At 42.9% G+C, this 22,876-nt stretch overlaps 1 protein-coding gene across 2 annotated transcripts in view; it reads right to left on the bottom strand.

The window, feature by feature from the left end:
- The window catches only part of CAVIN4 (caveolae associated protein 4), a 39,820-nt gene that overhangs the window by 14,647 nt on the left and 2,297 nt on the right, over positions 1–22,876 (bottom strand). The window contains exon 2 of one of the 2 annotated variants that reach the window (XR_006550102.2): positions 12,426–15,277. Coding sequence is in view for 1 of the 2 variants with exons in the window: in XM_006064061.4 (XP_006064123.4) it covers positions 14,621–15,277 (657 nt within the window). In the remaining variant the exon portion in view is untranslated. Of the gene's footprint in view, positions 1–11,785; positions 15,278–22,876 lie in introns of those variants that run through there. The other variant, XM_006064061.4, reaches the window with a different exon arrangement.

Below are 22,876 nucleotides of genomic sequence, written 5' to 3'. Positions count from 1 at the left end.
GCGGAGCAGGTGCCTAATTCTAAAGAGAGAACCAAGGCACCACACCACAGGACTCACTACATGTCTCACACTCTCTAGTCACCAAGTGTTTTACCTATTTCTGCATTTTAATTTTCAAATCAGATCCCACCTCCCTCACACGACTCTTTAGTATCCAAAAAAGTACCTGAGAGTCTGAACACATCAGGCCCTATGGCAAGGACAAAGTGATGGGTCAAAGAGACACCACTCCAGCTTTCAAGATGCTTACAATCTAGTTGGGAAGTAAATAATCAAACATCAGTTCAGTTCGGTCACTCAGTCGTGTCTGACTTTGTGACCCCATGGACTGTAGCACGCCAGGCTTCCCTGTCCATCGCCAACTCCTAGGGCTTGCTCAAACTCATGTCCATTGAATCAGAGATGCTATCCAACCATCAGTCATCCCCTTCTCGCCATCTAACCATCATCCCCTTCTGCTCCCGCCTTCAATCTTCCTCAGCATCAGCATCTTTTCAGGTGAGTCAGGTGGCCAAAGTATTGGCGTTTCAACTTCAGCATCAGTCCTTCCAATGAATATTCAGGACTGATTTCCTTTAGGATGGACTGGTTGGATCTCCTTGCAGTCCAAGGGACTCTCAAGAGTCTTCTCCAACACTGCAGTTCAAAAACATCAATTCTTCGGCACTCAGCTTTCTTTATCATCAACTCTAACATCCATACATGACTACTGGAAAAACCATCGCTTTGACTAGATGGACCTTTGTTGGCAAAGGAATGCCTCTGCTTTTTAATATGCATATATGCGAAGAGTTGACTCATTGGAAAAGACTCTGATGCTGGGAGGGATTGGGGGCAAGAGGAGAAGGGGACGACAGAGGATGAGATGGCTGGATGGCATCACTGACTCAATGGACATGAGTATGAGTGAACTCCAGGAGTCGGTGATGGACAGGGAGGCCTGGCGTGCTGCAATTTATGGGGTCGCAAAAGTCGGACACGACTGAGCAACTGATCTGATCTGATCTGATCTACTTTAAAACTTTAAGTGTTCTAAAGAAAAGCTAAAAGCACAGAATGCTATGAGATCTTATAACAAGGGAGGCTTGCCCAGCCTGGGAGTGGAGTGGAGGCAGGGAAAGCTTCCCTGAAGAAGTGTCATTTGAATCAGAATCTGAAAGATGAATGGGCATTACCAGGCTTGTGCTTGGTTGTTGGTATGGATTGGGTGGGAGAGATGAGGACCAGTATGGAAACTGCCTATGCAAAGGTCCTGAGATAGGTGGAACAAGATGCTGGAGGACCCGAAAGAAGAGCAGCATATCTCAGCATGTCTAGAATCAGAAACTGAGGGGGAAGAGCAGTAAAAGATGACCCGAAGTGGCAGGCAGGAGCCAGGTCCTACAAAGCCAAGTGGGTCTTTTTCCTTAAAAGTAATGAAAGCCACTGAACAATTATAATCTTTATGTAATACAAATGGTATACCTTAGGCAGGCAGCATATTCAACTATCCCCAATCAATGCAGATAAAAGGCATCATATAGATAAAGTTAAAACCTAAATTCTGCTAATCTTAAGTGCTGAGGGCAAAAAAGTAAAAGTTTGTTAATGCAGATACTATCATTACAGTAGCCTACTTCTTTACCTCTAATGGCTACTTGTGGTTCCTCTGAAAAAGAACACCTAGCTGTTACTGACTGCTTACTTAATGTCAATGTTAAGTGCTCGGCATAAATTACCTCACTTAATAAAACACTTTTACAAAGTGGGACAATTTAGAAAGTCAGATACAGAGAATGCAGCACACCCAAGTTCTCACAGTCAGGATGTAAATGGCAGAGTAGGACATGAAGCCAGATGTCCAATTACAAAGCTAAAGCTCTTGACTGCTGCACTGAACACCCCACTTAAGCTTTGGGAAACACCTAACTGCACCTGACTTTGAGTAGTTTGCCCAATGCCCAAAACTTCCTCCTATCATGCCTGCTCATGAGCTCAGACCCCTTTTGTAAATCAGGGTTAACTTGACTCCAGGTCAGGTTTGGAACACACACACCCTTAGATACCACACACAAACCACAGGCTACCTTTTGAAGGCCACTCCTAGAACCAGAGCACTTTCTCCTAGTGATCCCACCCGATCCTCATTTATTCTCCCTTTACCAGCCCATGACTTTGCTGCCACTATCTTCTGGCAGGTAAACCTACCAGTTTTAACAAATACTTGCTAGAGGAATGCAAGCTTACCAGAATATAAGCACATGAAAATGAAGCAAATCTATTACAATCTCCTCTAAAATTTTATGATTGTTTATCATCCTATTTGTGATTTTTATGTTAAAGCTTGCCCTCTATCTCTAATCAAAAGTGGGTAGGTATGTTTCAACTTGCAGGTTTATAAACACTTGTGAAAATGTCCACTAGATGTCAGCCTTGAGCTACAACAGGTTTCCTGGGATGCAACCAAGGCCTATTAAGGAGAGACCATGGAACTGAAAGTGTTGGAAGAATGACTTTCCTTTGCAGTCTGAACTAAGGAACTTTAGTGAGATTTTTCTATGACCACAGTGGTTTGATTTTTCAACGAGTATAAACAGATCAATAAATTACATCATGTCACATGCTCAACAAGTTCTAACATGCGCCCCCTTGTTCAAAGTAAAAATCCAACTCCTTACCACGGCCTATAAACACTCTTCCATCCTTATCCACTTTAGCCACACTGTCCCCTGAACACACCTGAGACTCTTTTCCCAGAAATTCTTGCATTAGACTCAGGACCCTGACTGTGGCCACCTTCTCAGAGAGGCCTTCCTGGCCACCCTTTGACCCAGCACCCACCTGGCACCACCCCACCCTCTTACCCTGACCAATTTTTTCCGTAACACTTTTTCCCTGCCTAACATGAAACAACAGACTGGTTCCAAATAGGAAAAGGAGCACATCAAGGCTGTATATTCTCACCCTGCTTATTTAACTTATATGCAGAGTACATCATGAGAAACGCTGGGCTGGAAGAAGCACAAGCTGGAATCAAGATTGCCGGCAGAAATATCAATAACCTCAGATATGCAGATGACACCACCCTTATGGCAGAAAGTGAAGAGGAACTAAACAGCCTCTTGATGAAAGTGAAAGAGGAGAGTGAAAAAGTTGGCTTAAAGCTCAACATTCAGAAAACGAAGATCGTGGCATCTGGTCCCATCACTTCATGGCAAATAGATGGGGAAACAGTAGAAAAACAGTGTCAGACTTAATTTTGGGGGGCTCCAAAATCACTGCAGATGGTGATTGCAGCCATGAAATTAAAAGACGCTTACTCCTTGAAAGGAAAGTTATGACCAACCTAGATAGCATATTCAAAAGCAGAGACATTATTTTGCCAACAAAGGTCCGTCTAGTCAAGGCTATGGTTTTTCCAGTGGTCATGTATGGATGTGAGAGTTGGACTGTGAAGAAAGCTGAGCGCCAAAGAATTGATGCTTTTGAACTGTGGTGTTGGAGAAGACTCTTGAGAGTCCCTCTGACTGCAAGGAGATCCAACCAGTCCATTCTAAAGGAGATCAGTCCTGGGTGTTCATTGGAAGGACTGATGCTAAAGCTGAAACTCCAATACTTTGGCCACCTCATGAGAAGAGTTGACTCATTGGAAAAGACTCTGATGCTGGGAGGGATTGGGGGCAGGAGGAGAAGGGGACGACAGAGAATGAGATGGCTGGATGGCATCACCAATTCGATGGACATGAGTCTGAGTGAACTCCGGGAGTTGGTGATGGACAGGGAGGCCTGGCTTACTGCGGTTCATGGGGTCGCGAAGAGTCAGACACAACTGAGCGACTGAACTGAACTGAACATATTATATGTACTTACTGTTAGTCTCTCTCTGGAATGTTAGTTTAGCTCTCTTTGAAAGCAGCACCTTTTTGTCTTGTTCACTGCTTTTTTCCCCAGGGAAAAGGTACCGAGCTTTTAAGAGCTGTTCAATAAAGACTAACGACCTTAGTTCAAAAATATTCAGAAAAGATGTCATACTTAAAAGATTCACTTGTTTTCATTCAATAATTACTTACTAAACACCTGATACAAAGAAGGCACTGAATTATAGGAGGTGCAATATAAGACATCTTATTGTTGAGAAATACAGTCTTTTGCCCTTAAAACTCATAAAATCCCAGTAAGAATGCACGCACAATATTTTAAGAGGCTTTACAAAAAGAAGAACATGAATATGACAATCATGGCTGCACACTGTTAAAAACTATGGGATAACATAAGTATGATGCATGCATTCATCTCTAGGCACTTCATTTACTACCCTGCCTCCAAACAGAAGACTGACTGTTCAATTCTTAAACCTACTGAACATGTTTCTGCATAGTAGGAGCCTTTCCTTGTGGAAATCCCCTGCATTCCAAATGCATTTATTTTGCTTTGTCCTCAAATGACAATGGAGACCACCCAGTTACCCTTATTCCTCAACGTGCACTATTTCAAGGTGTTCCTGGCTTTGATCTTTAATTTACAGCTGAGAGTTGTTTTTTGCCCAGAAGACACATGACTAATTTCATGATATCCACATCCATTCTCCCCATTCCTATATCATATGCCCCTGGGGTGGGAGGGGGGATGCAATGATCATTGCCTCTTCTGCACAAAATTTTGAGTCAAGAAAAATAACCCACCATAAGCATATGGGGCCCCTATCAAACCATAGAAGTAAATTCAGCCTCCTTTGGTATCTAACCAATTACTCTTTTTACAGCTCCTTTTCCCTCACAGATGCTGTTACTCTGGAAAGGAAAGATAAAAGACAGATTTAAGCAGATTATCACTGGAAGATGATTATTTAAGAATACAGGAGAGTAACTTGTGAATCTTAAGTGATTTAACTCTCTAACACAGGTCTGCCAGTAATGTTGCTGATTTTTTTACGTGAGAAAGATGTATGAGCTTCAGGCAGAGACTATTTGGGTGCAGTCTCCCTGTGCATCTACAACCTATGGGCTCATTGAATGTTTTCTCTCTTCTTGAAGAAAATTTAGTTCTATTTCTTAACAACTGACAAGCGTATGAATGTTTCCCTCTGAAATCTCCTCCACTGCTTTGAACTACAGCCAAGCACATTCCATGCCTAATTCTGCTAATTTATTTCTTCTCCTTACAGGAACTTTCCAAATAAATGTACTAATATAACTGAAAGGTACTAATATAATTAAAGTGAAAGACTCATTTCAATAGATTTTATTTTACCCTGAAACATACCTACATAACCAGTTTGAGAATTTAAAGTTTATTCAGATAAAAGATGTAATGAGACCTTGATAATTTATATTAGCCCATGGAGAAGACAATGGCACCCCACTCCAGTACTTTTGCCTGGCAAATCCTATGGACGGAGGAGCCTGGTAGGCTGCAGTCCATGGGGTCGCTAAGAGTCGGACACGACTGAGCGATTTCCCTTTCACTTTTCACTTTGATGCATTGGAGAAGGAAATGGCAACCCACTCCAGTGTTCTTGCCTGGAGAATCCCAGGGACAGGGGAGCCTGATGGGCTGCCGTCTATGGGGTTGCACAGAGTCGGACACGACTGAAGTGACTTAGCAGCAGCATGAGATTTTAAGGATAACCTGGCTGCTTTACAATATTCTGTTGTAGGCAAACTTTAGCCATTAAGTAATAAGCTTAATAGACTAACTGCAAGAAACTGAACCAAACCCTCCAGACTGCAGTGCTCATTATAGTTCTAAACTTAAGCTAAGAACAGTATTTAGTGTTTCTCTTAAAGTGAATTGTATCAGGGAGGTTTGGAAACCACTGTTTGAAAAGAGAATTCTTGCCCCTACAAAAACTTATATGCAGAGGACATCATGAGAAATGCTGGGCTGGAGGAAGCATAAGCTGGAATCAAGATTGCCAGGAGAAATATCAATAACCTCAGATATGCAGATGACACCACCCTTATGGCAGAAAGTGAAGAAGAACCAAAGATCCTTTTGATGAAAGTGAAAGAGGAGAGTGAAAAAGTTGGCTTAAAACTCAACATTCAGAAAACTAAGATCATGGCATCCAGTCCCATCTCTTCATGGAAAATAGATGGGGAAACAGTAAGGGACTTTATTTTGGGGGGCTCCAAAATCACTTCAGATGGTGACTGCAGCCATGAAATTAAAAGACACTTGCTCCTTGGGAGAAAAGTTATGACCAACCTAGACAGCATATTTAAAAAGCACAGACATAACTCTGCCAACAAAGGTCCGTCTAGTCAAAGCTTTGGTTTTTCCACTAGTCATGTATGGATGAGAGATGGACTATAAAGAAAGCTGAGCACCAAAGAATTGATGCTTTTGAACTGTGGTGTTGGAGAAGACTCTTGAGAGTCCCTTGGGCTGCAAGGAGATCAAACCAGTCCATCCTAAAGGAAATCAGTCCTGAATATTCATTGGAAGGACTGGTGCTCAAGCTGAAGCTCCAATACTTTGGCCACCTGATGTGAAGAACTGACTCATTGGAAAAAACACTGACACTGGGAAAGATTGAAGGCGAGAGGAGAAGGGGACGACAGAGGATGAGATGGTTGGATGGCATCACCGACTCAATGGACATGAGTTTGAGTAAACCCCAGGAGTTGGTGATGGACAGGGAGGCCTGGTGTGCTGCAGTCCATGGGGCCTCAAAGAGTCAGACACAACTGAGTGAACGAACTGAACTGAATTGACAAAGATATTAATAATAGAGTGATCAGGAGAAACTTATTCTTGAAATGAGAACACACCAAGAACTGTTTAGAAGACTGGCTTAACTTACATTTTAGGTAACTTCTGCACCCTTCTTTCTTTCTTGAATGATCTTTATCCACTGTTTCTTTCAAAGTCAAACTGCCAGAGTTTTCTCATGAAAACCCACAATTTCATTTACCTGTGCTTCATCTAAGTGTGTTTCTCTAGCCCTCTCCTCTGGGCTGGGATCTGTAATCTCCTACTTGCCTGGCCTCCATGTGGTCTTCACTGAGCATCAGCACTTCAGAAGCAGTAGCTACCTCCCCTGGGCTAGGTTTAACTCTGCACATTGGGCCTCAACAGCACAAACCAGGCTACAGCTTCAAAGTGAACCCTTTGTGCTGGTGTGGTGGGTTTTCTGGGCCAAAAGTCTCTCTGCCTCCCATCTCCTAACAACCTGCCCACCTGAGCCCAGTGACTCAGGGTGGGGGCCAAAAGGCTCTCCATCCCCTGCTTGCCTTGGCTGAGTATGTGAGGCTGGCCTGTGGACTTCACTGCTAGCTGATAAAACAGACCTTGCTTCTGCACCACAAACCTTGCTCTCCTTACTGCCACACAGAGTATGCAGGTCCTTGGGGACACAAAAGGCTCTCTCTCCTGTCTCAGGTCTAAGCCACATTCTCCAACAGAGTTTACCAGATGCTCTACATTCAGGGGATGTATTGGAATCCACCCACCCAGCAAAAGGGTGACACCTTGCTCCATTTTACTGGTGATCCTTATATGAACTTTTCCATCAGTCAAAACCTTGCAAGAGAAGAAAAATGGGTTGCATCAAAGCCCATGTTGAACCCCTAATACATTTGTGATGCCATGACTCAGATAAAATGTGTCAGACACCAAGGGATGAGATATGAAACCAAAGCACGCAGGGTGAGGCTGAGGCTCTTACTGCAAACCATGGCAGCCGAGTAGCTACATAAACTCGAGCAACTGGCCTTGACCAAGGTACCAGGTCCTAGCAGCGTTTACTTAACAATACCAAGCACAACTTTAGCTAGAATTCTTGGGTGCCAAACAACAACTGAAATTAGAAAAAAGGGAAACAAACCAAAAACAACCATTTTAAGATCAAAGGTAGCTTTTCTTTGGACCACACAATGAGCAGTCAAAAATCTGGCCCTGGCCCTGATCAAAGATGTTGATGACAGAGAAGCTCTCACGATGGCCTTAGATCTGAAAGGCAATGTTGCTCCCCAAAGACTTTTCAGTCCTGGTGGAGAGGGCAAGCAGTTCCAAGAATGAGGAAAGGATCATTCCAAATCAGGCCTTCTTCAAGCATGGGTGAGACACACAATGGCTAAGCCAGGCAGACCTCCAGGGTGGGAGCTTCTGGATTATATACACGGCTCCTCTTTCACAGGCTATGCCAGGGACGAGCAACAAAGGCTGTCAGAGTGGAGAGTAACAGGGGCATCAGGGGAGTGCCTAGCTCAGAGCTCCCCAGATGGAATCAGTATTTCCCACCTCAGGGAATGGCAGGACCACTCACCCAAGTCAAAAACCTGGCTCCCCATCACAACCCACATCTAAGTGTATCCCATTCAGAGCTCTGTTAATGCTTGAGGGCAGGTGCTACTCTCTCACCTGAAAAAAATGCAAGGGCCCCAGTAACTGGTCTCCCTGCCCCTGGTATGTTAACAGAATATCCTTCCACAAGCATCAGTCATGGCACAACCATGGCTTAAAATCTCACTGGCTTTCTATGGCCTCTGACGTAAAACCCAAAACACCTTCATACCACCTCTCTAGCAGCATCTTGCCTTGAATTCTGTTATTTAGCTGAATCTCGACTGGTCTTCAAATGCCAAGTGATGCACCATTTTCTCCAGCTTTCCCTGACACGCCCTCCCCAGCTTGTGAGCTTCCTCTACGCTCCCATCATCCTTTCTTAAATCTGAGGCTCCAATCACATGGCAATGATGCTGGATTCCATGTCTATCTTCTTCACCAAGAAAAAGCTCCTGAGGTACAGGGAGTCCATCTCTGGATTTATGATACCAAATGACTGCAGCCATGAAATTAAAAAGATGCTGTTCCTTGGGAAAAAAGCTATGACAAACCTAGACAGTGTATGAAAAAGCAGAGACATCACTTTTCCAACAAAAGTTCATATAGTCAAAGCTATGGTTTTTCCAGTAGTCATGTACAGATGAAGAAGTAGGACCATAAAGAATGCTGAGCACTTAAAAACTGATGCTTTCAAACTGTGGTGTTGGAGAAGATTCTTAAAGAGTCCCTTGGACAGCAAGGAGACCAAACCAGTCAATCCTAAAGGAAATCAACCCTGAATATTCATTGGAAGGACTGATGGCTAAAGCTGAAGCTCCAACACTTTGGCTACCTGATGTGAAGAGCTGCCTCACTGGAAAAGACCCTCATGCTGGGAAACACTGAAGGCAGGAGAAGGGGATGACAGAGGATGAGATGGTTGGATGGCATCACTGACTCAATGGACATGCTGCTGCTACTGCTAAGTTGCTTCAGTCGTGTCCAACTCTGTGCGACCCCATGGACAGCAGCTCACCAGGCTCCTCCGTCCCTGGGATTCTCCAGGCAAGAATACTGGAGTGGGTTGCCATTTCCCTCTCCAATGCATGCATGCATGCTGTCGCTTCAGCTGTGTCCGACTCTGTGCAACCCCATAGACGGCAGCCCACCAGGCTCCCCTGTCCATAGGATTCTCTAGGCAAGAACAGTGGAGTGGGTTGCCGTTTCCTTCTCTGCAATGGACATGAGTCTGACCAAACTCAGGGAAATGGTGAAAGACAGGAGAGACTGGTGTACTGCAGTCCTTGGAGTCCCAAAGAATTGGACACAACTTAGCAACTGAACAACAATGATGGCTAGCACTTGGGAGGCTCCAGACAGGATATATGCTGCAGACCCAAAGAAGAGGAGAATAGAGCTCCTGCCCCTGAGAAGTCCAGTCTGGTCTGGGAGACAGTCACACGAACTAAAATACAACAATAAGTTGTATGACAGACGTATCATTAAAATTCTGTATCGATAGCTTTCAACTCTATAGTTTCATCATTTTATACACAGCCCTAGTCACGTTGCTAAATTTTTGTTTAACTGTCTCGTAGAAACAGTGAGGCTGAGATAGGGCTGAGAAAGGGGAGAGGTGGGGGAGCAGAGGGGTTAAGGACTGTATTCTATTCACCTTTGAATCCTCTGTGCCTCACATAGAATCTGGCAGATCAAAGGTACTATGTATATTGGATATATGGAGTAAATAATCATGCCCTTCCTAAGGGATGGGAGGTAACCATGAAAAGCTACAAGTAGGACATGGATGGACATTATCACTGAACTTGAAACTCATCTCCCAGGCCGAAAGGGAAATGAACAGCATGAGCAAAGGCATCAAGTGGCAGGGCAGTCTGAGAGAGCCCTTGACTAGCACAGTTAATTTAGAGAAGATGCCCAAAGTAAACTCAAAGCCTGAGGATATTCTGACACTCTTCTGTCCTCTCGGGGATCCTCGGCCATCCTAAGAGATGTGCCCAAAGAGCTAGCTAGCTTCCATCTCCTATCCACCCGTGAAATTCACTGAAGGACTCGGACTTGCTAAGGACAGCTGTAAATCCTCAGAAATCACAACACTCAGAAGTGGTCACAAGAATGACACACAAAACTCAGCACTCAGGCTTCTTCATTTTTCATTCACTACAGACCAGATTAACTAGCATGCCCCCAATTTCAACAGAACTCAAGATGAGACCACAGTGGTCATTTCCCCTGGTCTTGACTCAGATAGGGCAGAGAAACTATCTGGGGATTGGAACTTAAAATATTTTTCAGTTCAGTTCAGTCGCTCAGTCGTGTCCGACTCTTTGCGACCCCATGAATCACAGCACGCCAGGCCTCCCCGTCCATCACCAACTCCCGGAATTCACTCAAACTCACGTCCATTAAGTCAGTGATGCCATTAGTAGGGTTCAATAAAAGCTGTAGAAAACATGTCTCATAAGAAAAACAACCCCAGTAATTTCATGCAAGGGGAATTACAAAGTTCACAGTGATTCTGTGAAATATTTTACATAACATGGCCTGCTCTCCAGCTGAATCACAATGAATTTGACTGCTCTGAACCAAACCCTTTTATGTACATGGAAGGCAAAGAATAAAGTCAAAATGAAAATACTGTAGTTTAGTTTGTATTTTAAATTTATGGAAAACTTGATCAAGGGAGCTTATACACACCACACATACATGCTCAGCAGGCTGAATTATCATGCTCCTCTTACCGCTTTTTCTCACTGGGCCTTTTCTACTAAACTCTAAGCTAGACCCAGGCCATGTAGACCCTGAGACAAAAGCCTCTGGATCCATCTCATGCAGGAGACAGAGCTGCACTCCCCTCCTCTCTTCCATCTGTTCTGTAGAAAAGCCTGAGAGAGGGCTCCAGGCCCCGAGTATCTGTGGATGATGCATTGTTCTCCCCCACAGAAAGAAAAGGGGATACATCCTGCCAATGATTTTATTTCAATCAGTTCAGTTCAGTTCAGTCACTCAGTCGTGTCCGACTCTTTGCAACCCCATGAACCGCAGCACGCTAGGCCTCCCTGTCCATCACCAACTCCCGGAGTTCACTCAAACTCATGTCCATCAAGTCGGTGATGCCATCCAACCATCTCATCCTCTGTCATCCCCTCTCCTCCTGCCCCCAATCTTTCCCAGCATCAGGGTCTTTTCAAATGAGTCCACTATTCTCATCAAGTGGCCAAAGTATTGGAGTTTCAGCTTCAACATCAGTCCTTCCAATGAACACCCAGGACTGATCTCCTTTAGAATGGACTGGTTGGATCTCCTTGCAGTCCAAGGGACTCTCAAGAGTCTTCTCCAACACCACAGCTCAAAAGCACCAATTCTTCAGCGCTCAGCTTTCCTTACAGTCCAACTCTCACATCCATACATGACCAATGGAAAAACCATAGCCTTGATTAGATGGACCTTTGTTAGCAAAGTAATGTCTCTGCTTTTTAGTATGCTGTCTAGGTTGGTCATAACTTTCCTTCCAAGGAGTAAGCGTCTTTTAATTTCATGGCTGCAATCACAATAAACAGTTTAAAATCTAACAAAAATTTCAAAAACACAGAAGAGTACAATAAGCACAAAATCTGTTCTGTGTTGTCTGAAACTTTAAGAAGAGAAAATGCTGATAATTATTCCTTGCATTAAATGAAGATATTTGATTTTGCAGTCTATATAATAAACAGACATTCTTTGTGTCAAGAGAACAGGGTAAAAGAAAAAATGATGAATATGGAATTGAGGAATGCTCTAAACATGGGAGGAGAAGTTCAGAGACAGAAGGAACACAGAGGGGAAAATCCTAGTACCAAACAAGCAGTGTAAAGTACGATGAATCAGACTTCCCTGGTGGTCCAGTGGTTAGGAATCTGCCTCCCGATGCAGGGGACACGGGTTTGATTCCTGGTCTGGGAAGATCGCACATGCCATGGAGCGACTAAGCCTGTGCACCACAACTACTGAGCCCATGTGCCTGAGGCCCGTGCTCTGCAGCAGGAGAAGCCACACAATGAGAAGACTCCACACCACAGCTAGAGAGTAGTAGCCCCTACTTGGCACAACTATAGAAAGCCGGTAGATCAAGGAAGACCTAGCACAGCCTAAAATAAATGTAAAAAGTTACAATGAACCTCTGGGAACATGGAAATTGTTCAAAGTCCACCATGATGAAGAGCTGACCAGGCTACAATGTCTTCTACGTCAACATTCAGACGGACCTATGTGGGCAACATTCCATTAACATGTAAAGCCTGGTTATATAGTGAGTCAGTAAGCAAAAGGACTTGACAGAAATTACTTGACAGTGGTATCTGCAAAAAAAAAAAAAGAAAGTTAGTTCAATTGATATTTACTCTACATACTGTACTGATGTGCTCAGTCATGGCCAACTCTCTGCGACCCCATGGACTGCAGCCCACCAGGCTTCTCTGTCCATGGAATTTTCCAGGCACAAATACTGGAGTGGGTTGCCACTTCCTTCTCCATTACTCTGCATGGTGCCAGAAAAAACAGCCTGTAACTTCTTTACATTCTGCTTAACCTAGAAACATATCTATCATAAGCAGGGTTACTATATCAAATTCATGCCATATTGTTTGCTTTCATTATCAGCAAAAATATTTACAAACAGGAAAATGACATCAAACTTTGTATTAGTACCTTTTTTAATTCAAATTTATTATGGCTTTAAGGAAATATTTGATTAGGCATCCAAGCTGTTGCTAAACCATAACATTTTGAAAATTATTCCTTTTGAAGTATTGTTCAAAGCTGTATACACTTTATAAAAAGATAATGAGAGGAACAATTCACTATTTTATGTATTCACACACAGTGAAGAGGAAATGATACTGAATCAAACTCCCAAACCCAAATAGCTGGATAACTCAGTTAAATATTTTAAAGCTGATTTGTGTGTGTGCGTGTACAATTTTTAGTTACTACCAGAGCATCTAAAACTGATCTGAAAGCTAACTGTTGTCCAAAACTCTTCAAATTCTTCAAATCCCATAATTCCATTTCTTCCCTTTCTCAAATCAAAAGATTTAAACATACATTATTGAAGAACCAGTATGATCATTTTTCTCTTTAACAATAATATCTACTTCTGGATCAGCTACTTAGCTGATCAGTTAGATTTACAGCTGACAGGTAGAATCTGGCTTCCTCCCAAAGCAGCTGTGATGAACTCCCTGAACACTGTTTTAGAATCAGAAACATTTGAGGTCTTTTCCAAACATTGCACAAGGTCTGGCTTTAGAGAGGCCTCTTGAAGGTACAGCCACAGTTGCAGAATTCATGATGCTCAAACACGCTGCCCTAGTCCACCAGAGATCTGTGCAGAAGATAATCAGAGAAGAATTTCCTAGGAAATGTTTTAAGACCCAACTCAAACCCAAGATCTGGGTTTAGTCTCTGATGCAAAAGATGTCACCCAAACCTTTATTTTTCATTCCTGATTCTGTGAAAAGGAAAACCAACTTTAGTGTCTGTCCCACCTAGGTCCTTACTGCTTGAAGCTCAGGGCTTTTTCAGAAGATGTAAGTATTTTGATTCTGTTTCTGAGGAACCGGTGGGGTTTCTTTTCTCTGGAAATGGTTCTTGCTCCCCCCAGAATGTGTAACATTTCATTAATCTTCATAGCAGTCCTCTGGGGTGGGCAGGACAGGTGAACTCTCTTCATTTCACTAACCAGACGATTAGGAGAACTCTTGCTGAGTAGCTTGCTACAAGCAAGGCTCCGATGCCAGAACCGAGTGTTCGAGTCCAGCACTTCCATGTTTTTATGCAAAGGCATCAAAAAGGGGTGTGACTGCTAATTTACTAACAAATCTATTGATCTGAACAGATAAAATCCACACATGAGTTATTCCCCTTGTATTAATCTAGACCAAAATCAAGAGTTGACTTGCAAATAAATCATGGCCACAAATTTGCCCTTCATTTGTTGTAGACTAGACAAACACCTAATTGGCCCTCACTAGGAAACTTATTTTTTTTGATGGGCAAGAGAAATGAACTTAAAAATCCACAGCTGCCATGAGAGTGACCTAAGAGAGAAAGCTGATAGAATCAAATAAGCCCTGGGGGAGGAGAGAAAAAAAAAAGTTCTCCAGGGGAGGGAAAAAAAAAAATTACCCAGGAAGTTACAAGGAAATGTATATTAATAACTTATTATCTTGAATATTTTAAACCTAAAAATGAAACAAGCATATCATTTATGTTTTCTTATATGGCATGTACATGTAAATGACTATACTAATTAAACTAAGATTGTATGATTAAGGAGACTTACGCTTATAATATACTTAATTCCTCTTTATAATTACTGCTTTAAATCTAGCAAAAGAGATTCATCATCCTCTACTTTCACCTGGGGTTTAAAAGTAACTTTTAGAGGCTCGGGGGTCGAGACCTTCCCGCCTTCTTGGGGAGGATGCGTGGCACTGGCCTCCTCAGGGTCTGTTTCACTGAGCACCTCGGGGTAGAGCTCACTGATGGGGCCTAGAGCCTCGCCCCTGGCAATGATGTCCACCCCCATCTCCCTGACCTCTTCTGGACCCTCAGCCACTGCTCGGTCTTTGGTTTTCCGAAGGCTACGCATCTTAAAAGCTTCCCTTGAGGGAGCTGCATTGGAAATAGATTTCTTAAACCTCTCCCCTGACTGCTTCAGTCTCTCCCCCGACTGCCTCAGCCGCTCTCTCCTCTCTGGGGTCACTATTCTAGTCCTAATTCTGTTCACTTTCTTGTCAAAATTCTGCCGCGTCTTCTGCATGTTTTCTTTGGAAAACGCCTTTTTGATGTTATCAATGCGCTCCTTGCCTGACTTTTTTAGCCTGGCAGACCTGCTCTCTTCAACAAAATATTCTTCATCCGAAGACAGATCAACTGGGGTATCAAAGATTTCTTCCACCTCCTCTGGACTCTCAATCAAGCTTCTGTCTTTCACGACAGACAGGGACGTCGGACACTGAACCTCCTCCTGAAGGAGAGAGAAAGCAAGCTTGTTAGCCATGGGTTCTAGGACCTTCCAGCCACACCTTTTTAATCTCCTCCACAGTGCGCTTGCTGCTACCTGGGGAGCTGGCCAAGCATGCCGCGTCCGAGGGCACTAAGGCTGTAACCAAGTATACCAGCTCCAAATAAATATAATATGCCTAGCCGCTGTTAACGGAGAAGGCAATGGCACCCCACTCCAGTACTCTTGCCTGGAAAATCCCATGGATGGAGGGCCTGGTGGGCTGTAGTCCATGGGGTGGTGAAGAGTCGGACACGATTGAGCGACTTCACTTCCACAGGTCGCTTATCCTCCGCCTGCTCCTTAAATGCTGGTGTTTCTCAAGGTTTCTTTTTCTTCATCTCCCAAGCTCACCCTGAGCAACATTATCCACTGCTCTACCTTCAAATCCAATGGCAAGCAGACTCAACAAATCTTCCCTTCACCTCTCCCCTTCCCCTAAGATGAAGACTCATTTCTAACTGGCAGGCAGACTTCTTCACCTAGATGTAACACAGGCACCTCTAACTTAACTTATCCAAAAATCAAGGCCCAGCCATCACCCTTTCCTGGACCTCTGAGCACTAATACCTCCAGGTGTCACCCAGAGAGAAACCTCAGAATCACCATCCCAAATATTCCCTGCTCTCATCCGACATCCAACTGTTCACCAAGCACTGTCAGTAACACTGCTTACCAACTAATAATTCCTCTGTTCCCTCCTCCTTCCTCCTTGCCTCTACCAATGTCTTAATTCAGGCCCTGTAATCTCAGCCCTGAACTTATGCAATACCTTCACCACAATATCACCTAAGTATTTCCTGTGAAATGGTCCTAAAACATACGTCTGATCACATCCTTCCTCTACTTTAAAACATTTGGGAGCTCATCAATACTCAAAGGACAGAGAGTTCAAATTCTGTAGTATAATTAGATGGCTCTTTGGTTTGAACTAAGCCTGCTTTCCTGGTCCTCCAGTCCAGTCCAGCCATACAAACACCCTGAGCGCCTCCAGCACATGCTGTTCTCATCCCTCCACGCCTTCCTATACGTGGTTTTTGCTACCTTAATTAAATACCTTTAAATGCTCTTTTCAACTCTGTGAACAAAATCTTTGAGTCAAACATGCCCAACCTCCCCAAAAGACCAATTCTGTCTCCAGTTTATACCCAAATGACACAAAAGTACTTGTTGTTGTTTACTCAATAAGTCGTGTCCGACTCTTTGTGACCCCACGGACTGCAGCACGCCAGGCTTCCCTGTACTTCACTATCTCTCAGAGTTTGCTCAGATTCATGTGCATTAAGTCAGTGATGCCATCCAACTATCTTCTACTTACAATATTTTTCACAGTCTGAATTGAACTGGAGCTCTACTCATTTGTGTATGTCTCCCTGGGGCCAAGCTGTATCTTATTTATGATTTATGCCCCGCATCTATCAGAGTGCCTTGCACATGGTAGGTGTGCTCAACAAATGACTGCTGGAACACAGAGACACATGCCTTCATTCAACAAATTGTTACTAAGCACCCACAATGTACCAGTCAATATTCTAGGCACTGAGAACCTCCTGTGAGTAAAACAGTAAAAGAACCTGTACTCTCAGAAAGAGAAATAAACAAGTTATCTATATAGTATGTTGGGTGGTAATAAATGTTAAGGTGAAAAATAAAATTTTATTTAAAAATAAAACACTTTAAATGCTCTTTTAAAAGGGGATGAAAGGTCTCACTAAGAAGGTGACATCCAAGCCTAGACCTGAAGCTAATGCATATCCCAGGGAGGAAAGCAGAAAGCAAAGAAGGCACTGTGACTGAAGCAGAATGATCAAGGATCAAGAGAAGGAGAGAAGGTAAGAGAGGGAGCGAGAGGGCCGGCGCACGTAAGGCTCTGTAGCCAATAATGATTGTGGCTCTTATTCCGGGTGTGATAGGAAGCCTTCTAGTTCTGGAGAAAACAGTGACATGATTTGACTCATGCTGTAAAAGAGTCACCCTGTTGAAATGAGGCAGTCGAGGGTAATGAGAAGCAGGGAGAGCAGGTAGAGACCACTGAGCTCAATCAGATGAGAGGTGGTCAGGGTGTTGGCAGAGGTGGTAGTGAGAAGCAGTCTGATTCCAGATCCACTGTGAAGGTAGGAGTCAGTGGGATTCACTGCTAGACTGAGATGTGGAGACGTCAAGGGTGATGATTCTCAAGTCCAGGGCTGAGCAAATGAAGGACAGATTTGCATTTCACTAAGATTGGGAAGACAGTGGGAGGCAGAGACTGGAGGGGAAGGATACTGACTAAGGTGCTGAGCATGCCGACTTTGAGATGCCCACTGCACATCCACGCAGAGAGGATGAGTAGGCAGTTGAATATATAAGTCTGGAATCCAGGAGAGGTCTGGACTAGAGATTTATATCTCTAGGAGTCATTAACATAAAGATGAAACTAAAAATCATGACCAGTTCAAACAGACCACCAAGAGACTGAGTGGGTCTACACTTCATTACTCAAAACTCCCTGAAACCAAAGTACCTTTTAAAAATCAGAATATTTCAGATTTGGGAAAATAATATATAACATTCCCAGTGAGATCTTGGGAAGAAAAAAAATGCGAACATTCACTCCAGGGTGGCATAAAGAATACAAATAGCCTCATGCTACTTGAGGTTGGGTTTTGCCTTCAAATGAATTCAGGTCAAGTTAGGCCTTGCTGCCAAATAAGTTACAAAAAATTTATTTTTAGAAATTTTTGAATTTTGGTGTTACAGACAGATAAATGGATTTTGGACCTAAAGATAAGAAGGAAGAGATGAGAAAGAATCAAAATGGAAAAATATCAGCCAGTGAGGCAGGAGGAAAACCAAGAGAGAGGGACACCCCCAGAAGCCCAGGGGAAAGAAGTTTTAAGAAGAAAGGGAGACTACAAATGTGCAAAAGAGAAGAGAGGGAGGGAATAACTATGTCAATGTGTCAAAGGGTAAGGCTGAGAATTGAACTGGCAGATACTAGTAACCTTGAGAATGAGCCCAAAAACACAGCTGCTAAAGGACCTCAATTCACTATTTACAGGTTACTTTTAAAACTAAACCAGAAAAACTTTAAAGATCATGGGATTTCTAACTGAACCCGTGAATTTTTTTTAAAAGAAACTATGCTCCCAGGCTTCCTCTGGGGGTCCAGTGGTTAAGAATCCACCGTGTAATGCAGGGGACACATTGGTTCAACCCCTGGTCCACACCTAAGTCCATGCATCGTAAGTACTCAGCCCACGCTCTCGAGTCCACAGTTGCAAATACCAAGCCATGTGTGACAACTACTGAAGCCCACGGACCAGAGCCTGAGCCGCAACAGGAGAAGCCACCCTGTAGCGTGCTACAATCACAGATTAGTCCCGCTCGCCACAACTCAAGAAAGCCCTGTAGCAACGAAGACCTACCACAGACAGAAAATGAATAAATCTAAAACAAACAAACAAAAAACAAATGTGCCCTTACTTTGAGATCCAGATTAAATCTATTCAACCAAAAACATTTACTATGTAAGAAATATATTCATATACATTCCAAGACCTATCAGCCTGATAGTCAAGGAGGTATCCCCGGAACTTAATTTCTTTGGATACTTACTTAAAATTGAATTATTTGGCTATAGGATTGGACAGGCTAGGAGCTTAAAAAAAAAAAGTCAGGGTTGATAACTGACAGCTCTCTGATGAATCAGTGAGAAGCTGCAACTTTATTCCTCTCTTTTCCTGACCACCTGCTACAGGGAGCAGCTTCGGCAGCCCTGCATGTGTGGGTGTAGACTGAGGAGGTATTAGAAACGGAGCTGAAGAATCATTACTGTTCAGTGAGAAAAACCTTCACAATCCTGCTGTAAAGAAATCAGATCTGGCTCAGGAATCACAAACCCTCCTTCAAGTGCACAACAAACTCTGCAAAAGCAAGCTTAACAACAAAACAAAACAGAGGTGAAGTCAGAGAAAGAACCTGTTAAGTGAATCTATTTGTTGTAATGGCTATGCTTCAGAGATATCATGAGTTAGTGGTGAATACACTAAAATAATAATTGAAAACAATTAGGGTTGAATTATAGTTGATTTCCAAGTATAATTATTGTGCATCTTTTCATGTAAAATTCTAGGTAAGAAGATGAGCTTTGTAACAAAACAAGTACTATGAATCAGAGTATAGTGGCCATGATTATCAAAGTAACATAGCTAGGAGAAGTCTGAATATTTACAAGTCCGGAACTTATCATTAGGGAAAGGCCTAATACCTCATTTGGAAAGCAAAGGCATGTGGTTACTAAGCAAAATTGTTAGAAGGTATGATAATCCTCCTTCCTAGCTTTCATGGTGAGAAGGTCACCAAGGTGAAAGCATGTTCAAAAAGAAATCATAATTGTATGATACAGAACAGATACTTTTTTCCAAAGCCAATGTCCAGGATTAGGTAAAAGCTCCACTGTACACAACTGTGGGAGATAAAGTACCAATAAAGTCTGCCATCAAAAGATATATCCAGGGAAATCTTTTTGAGGAAAAACTCAAATGGAAAGGTAAGCATGTTACAGCTAAATTACTCAGCTTCAAGTTAATTTTAGTAGAAGGCACAAGTCTCGATAAAGCCGTGTGTGTGTGTACATATGTATATATACACATATATATACATAATATTAACTATGAGAATACATTTTAAGAATTTTGGGAATTCTCTGGTGGTCTAGTGGTTAAGATTTGGCTATTTCACTGCCATGGCACAGATTCAGTGCCTGGTCAGGAACTGAGATCCCACAAGTGGAGCAGCCAAAAAAAATTATAAGAATTTTAACTGCTACAAAGAACCATATGAATGCTGTATACTCTGTTTCAACATCTAAGAATCCCCATATCCATTGGTAGTTGCCTGTATCTTTTCTTTACAAGCACTCCCAACTGCATGAGATAGCCACTGCTTATTGACAAAGGGCTGCTTAGTCTGCACAACTTAATTTCACAGACTCTTCACAGAATTATGCCTCTTAGTTGCTTTTTCATACCATCTTTTATTCATTCTAATAACTACTGGGGCTCAAAGAAAAGAAAAAAATAGCAAGTTTCAGGGAATAAACAGGTTATAGAAACTTTTTAAAAGAAGAATTGTATATCAACAGACACACAAGAGACAATTAGGACTTTTCAGAAACTCCTGTTTTATTAAGCCACTGAACTCCTTATTGCCAAATTCAGACTTAAAGTGAAGAAAGTAGGGAAAACCACTAGACCATTCAGGTATGACCTAAATCAAATCCCTTATGATTATACAGTGGAAATGAAAAACAGATTTAAGGGACTAGATATGATAGATAGAGCGCCTGATGAACTATGGACGGAGGTTCGTGACATTGTACAGGAGACAGGGATCAGACCATCCCCATGGAAAAGAAACGCAAAAAAGCAAAATGGCTGTCTGGGGAGGCCTTACAAATAGCTGTGAAAAGAAGAGAAGTGAAAAGCAAAGGAGAAAAGGAAAGATATAAGCATTGGAATACAGAGTTCCAAAGAATAGCAAGGAGAGATAAGAAAGCCCTCCTCAGAGATCAATGCAAAGAGACAGAAGAAAACAACAGAATGAGAAAGACTAGAGATCTCTTCAAGAAAATTAGAGATACCAAGGGAACATTTCATGCAAAGATGGGCTCGATAAAGGACAGAAATGGTATGTACCTAACAGAAGCAGAAGATATTAAGAAGAGGTGGCAAGAATACACAGAAGAACTGTACAAAAAAGAGCTTCACAACCCAGATAATCACAATGGTGTGATCACTCACCTAGAGCCAGACATCCTGGAATGTGAAGTCAAGTGGGCCTTAGAAAGTATCACTACGAACAAAGCTAGTGGAGGTGATGGCATTCCAGTTGAGCTATTTCAAATCCTAAAGGATGATGCTGCGAAAGTGCTGCACTCAATATGCCAGCAAATTTGGAAAACTCAGCAGGGGCCACAGGATTGCAAAAGGTCAGTTTTCATTCCAATCCCAAAGAAAGGCAATGCCAAAGAACGCTCAAACTACCACACAAGTGCACTCATCTCACACGCTAGTAAAGTAATGCTCAAAATTCTCCAAGCCAGGCTTCAGCAATACGTGAACCTTCCAGATATTCAAGCTGGTTTTAGAAAAGGCAGAGGAACCAGAGATCAAATTGCCAACATTTGCTGGATCATGGAAAAAGGGAAAGAGTTCCAGAAAAACATCTATTTCTGTTTTATTGACTGTGCCAAAGCCTTTGACTTTCTGGATCACAATAAACTGTGGAAAGTTCTGAAAGAGATGGGAATACCAGACCACCTGACCGGTCTCTTGAGAAACCTATATGCAGGTCAGCAACAGTTAGAACTGGACATGGAACAACAGACTTGTTCCAAATAGGAAAAGGAGTACGTCAAGGCTGTATAGTCACCCTGCTTACTTAACTTATATGAGAAACACTGGACTGGAAGAAGCACAAGCTGGAATCAAGATTGCCGGGAGAAATATCCATAACCTCAGATATGCAGATGACACCACCGTTATGGCAGAAAGTGAAGAGGAACTAAAAAGCCTCTTGATGAAAGTGAAAGAGGAGAGTGAAAAAGTTGGCTTAAAGCTCAACATTCAGAAAACGAAGATCATGGCATCGGGTCCCATCACTTCATGGGAAATAGATGGGGAAACAGTGGAAACAGTGTCAGACTTTATTTTTCTGGGCTCCAAAATCACTACAGATGGTGATTGCAGCCATGAAATTAAAAGACGCTTATTCCTTGGAAGGAAAGTTATGACCAACCTAGATAGCATATTCAAAAGCAGAGACATTATTTTGCCAACAAAGGTCCATCTAGTCAAGGCTATGGTTTTTCCAGTGGTCATGTATGGATGTGAGAGTTGGACTGTGAAGAAAGCTGAGCGCCAAAGAATTGATGCTTTTGAACTGTGGTGTTGGAGAAAACTCTTGAGAGTCCCTTGGACTGCAAGGAGATCCAACCAGTCCATCCTAAAGGAGATCAGCCCTGGGTGTTCATTGGAAGGACTGATGCTAAAGCTGAAACTCCAATACTTTGGCCACCTCATGAGAAGAGTTGACTCATTGGAAACGACTCTGATGCTGGGAGGGATTGGGGGCAGGAGAAGAAGGGGCCAACAGAGGATGAGATGGCTGGATGGCATCACCTACTCGATGGACATGAGTTTGGGTGAACTCCGGAAGTTGGTGATGGACAGGGAGGCCTGGCATGCTGCAATTCATGGGGTCGCAAAGAGTCGGACATGACTGAGCAACTGAACTGAACTGAAACCTTGATTGTTACCTGGTCTACTCTTCACAGAAAGGTTCTCAGAAGAAATTCTGGATATCAAGAATGTTTCCTGGCATGCCCCAGGCAAGTGGAGCGTGAGATATACCGATGACTGTTAATGCCCTTGGAAAAATGAATTCAAGAATGAAGACTGTATTCTCATACTAAATCTACACCCATTACATACACTGACAAAGGCTTCCGACAGTAAGATGACAGGTGTGTATGTGTGTGTGTTTTCCCAAAAGATGTCTGGAGAAGGACTTTCAGGGACT

The sequence above is a fragment of the Bubalus bubalis genome, chromosome 3, assembly GCF_019923935.1.
Source record: "Bubalus bubalis isolate 160015118507 breed Murrah chromosome 3, NDDB_SH_1, whole genome shotgun sequence".
NCBI classification, from domain to species: Eukaryota; Metazoa; Chordata; class Mammalia; order Artiodactyla; family Bovidae; genus Bubalus; species Bubalus bubalis.
Note: the sequence above shows the minus strand (reverse complement) of the source record. Positions and strands in the feature narration are given on the sequence as shown.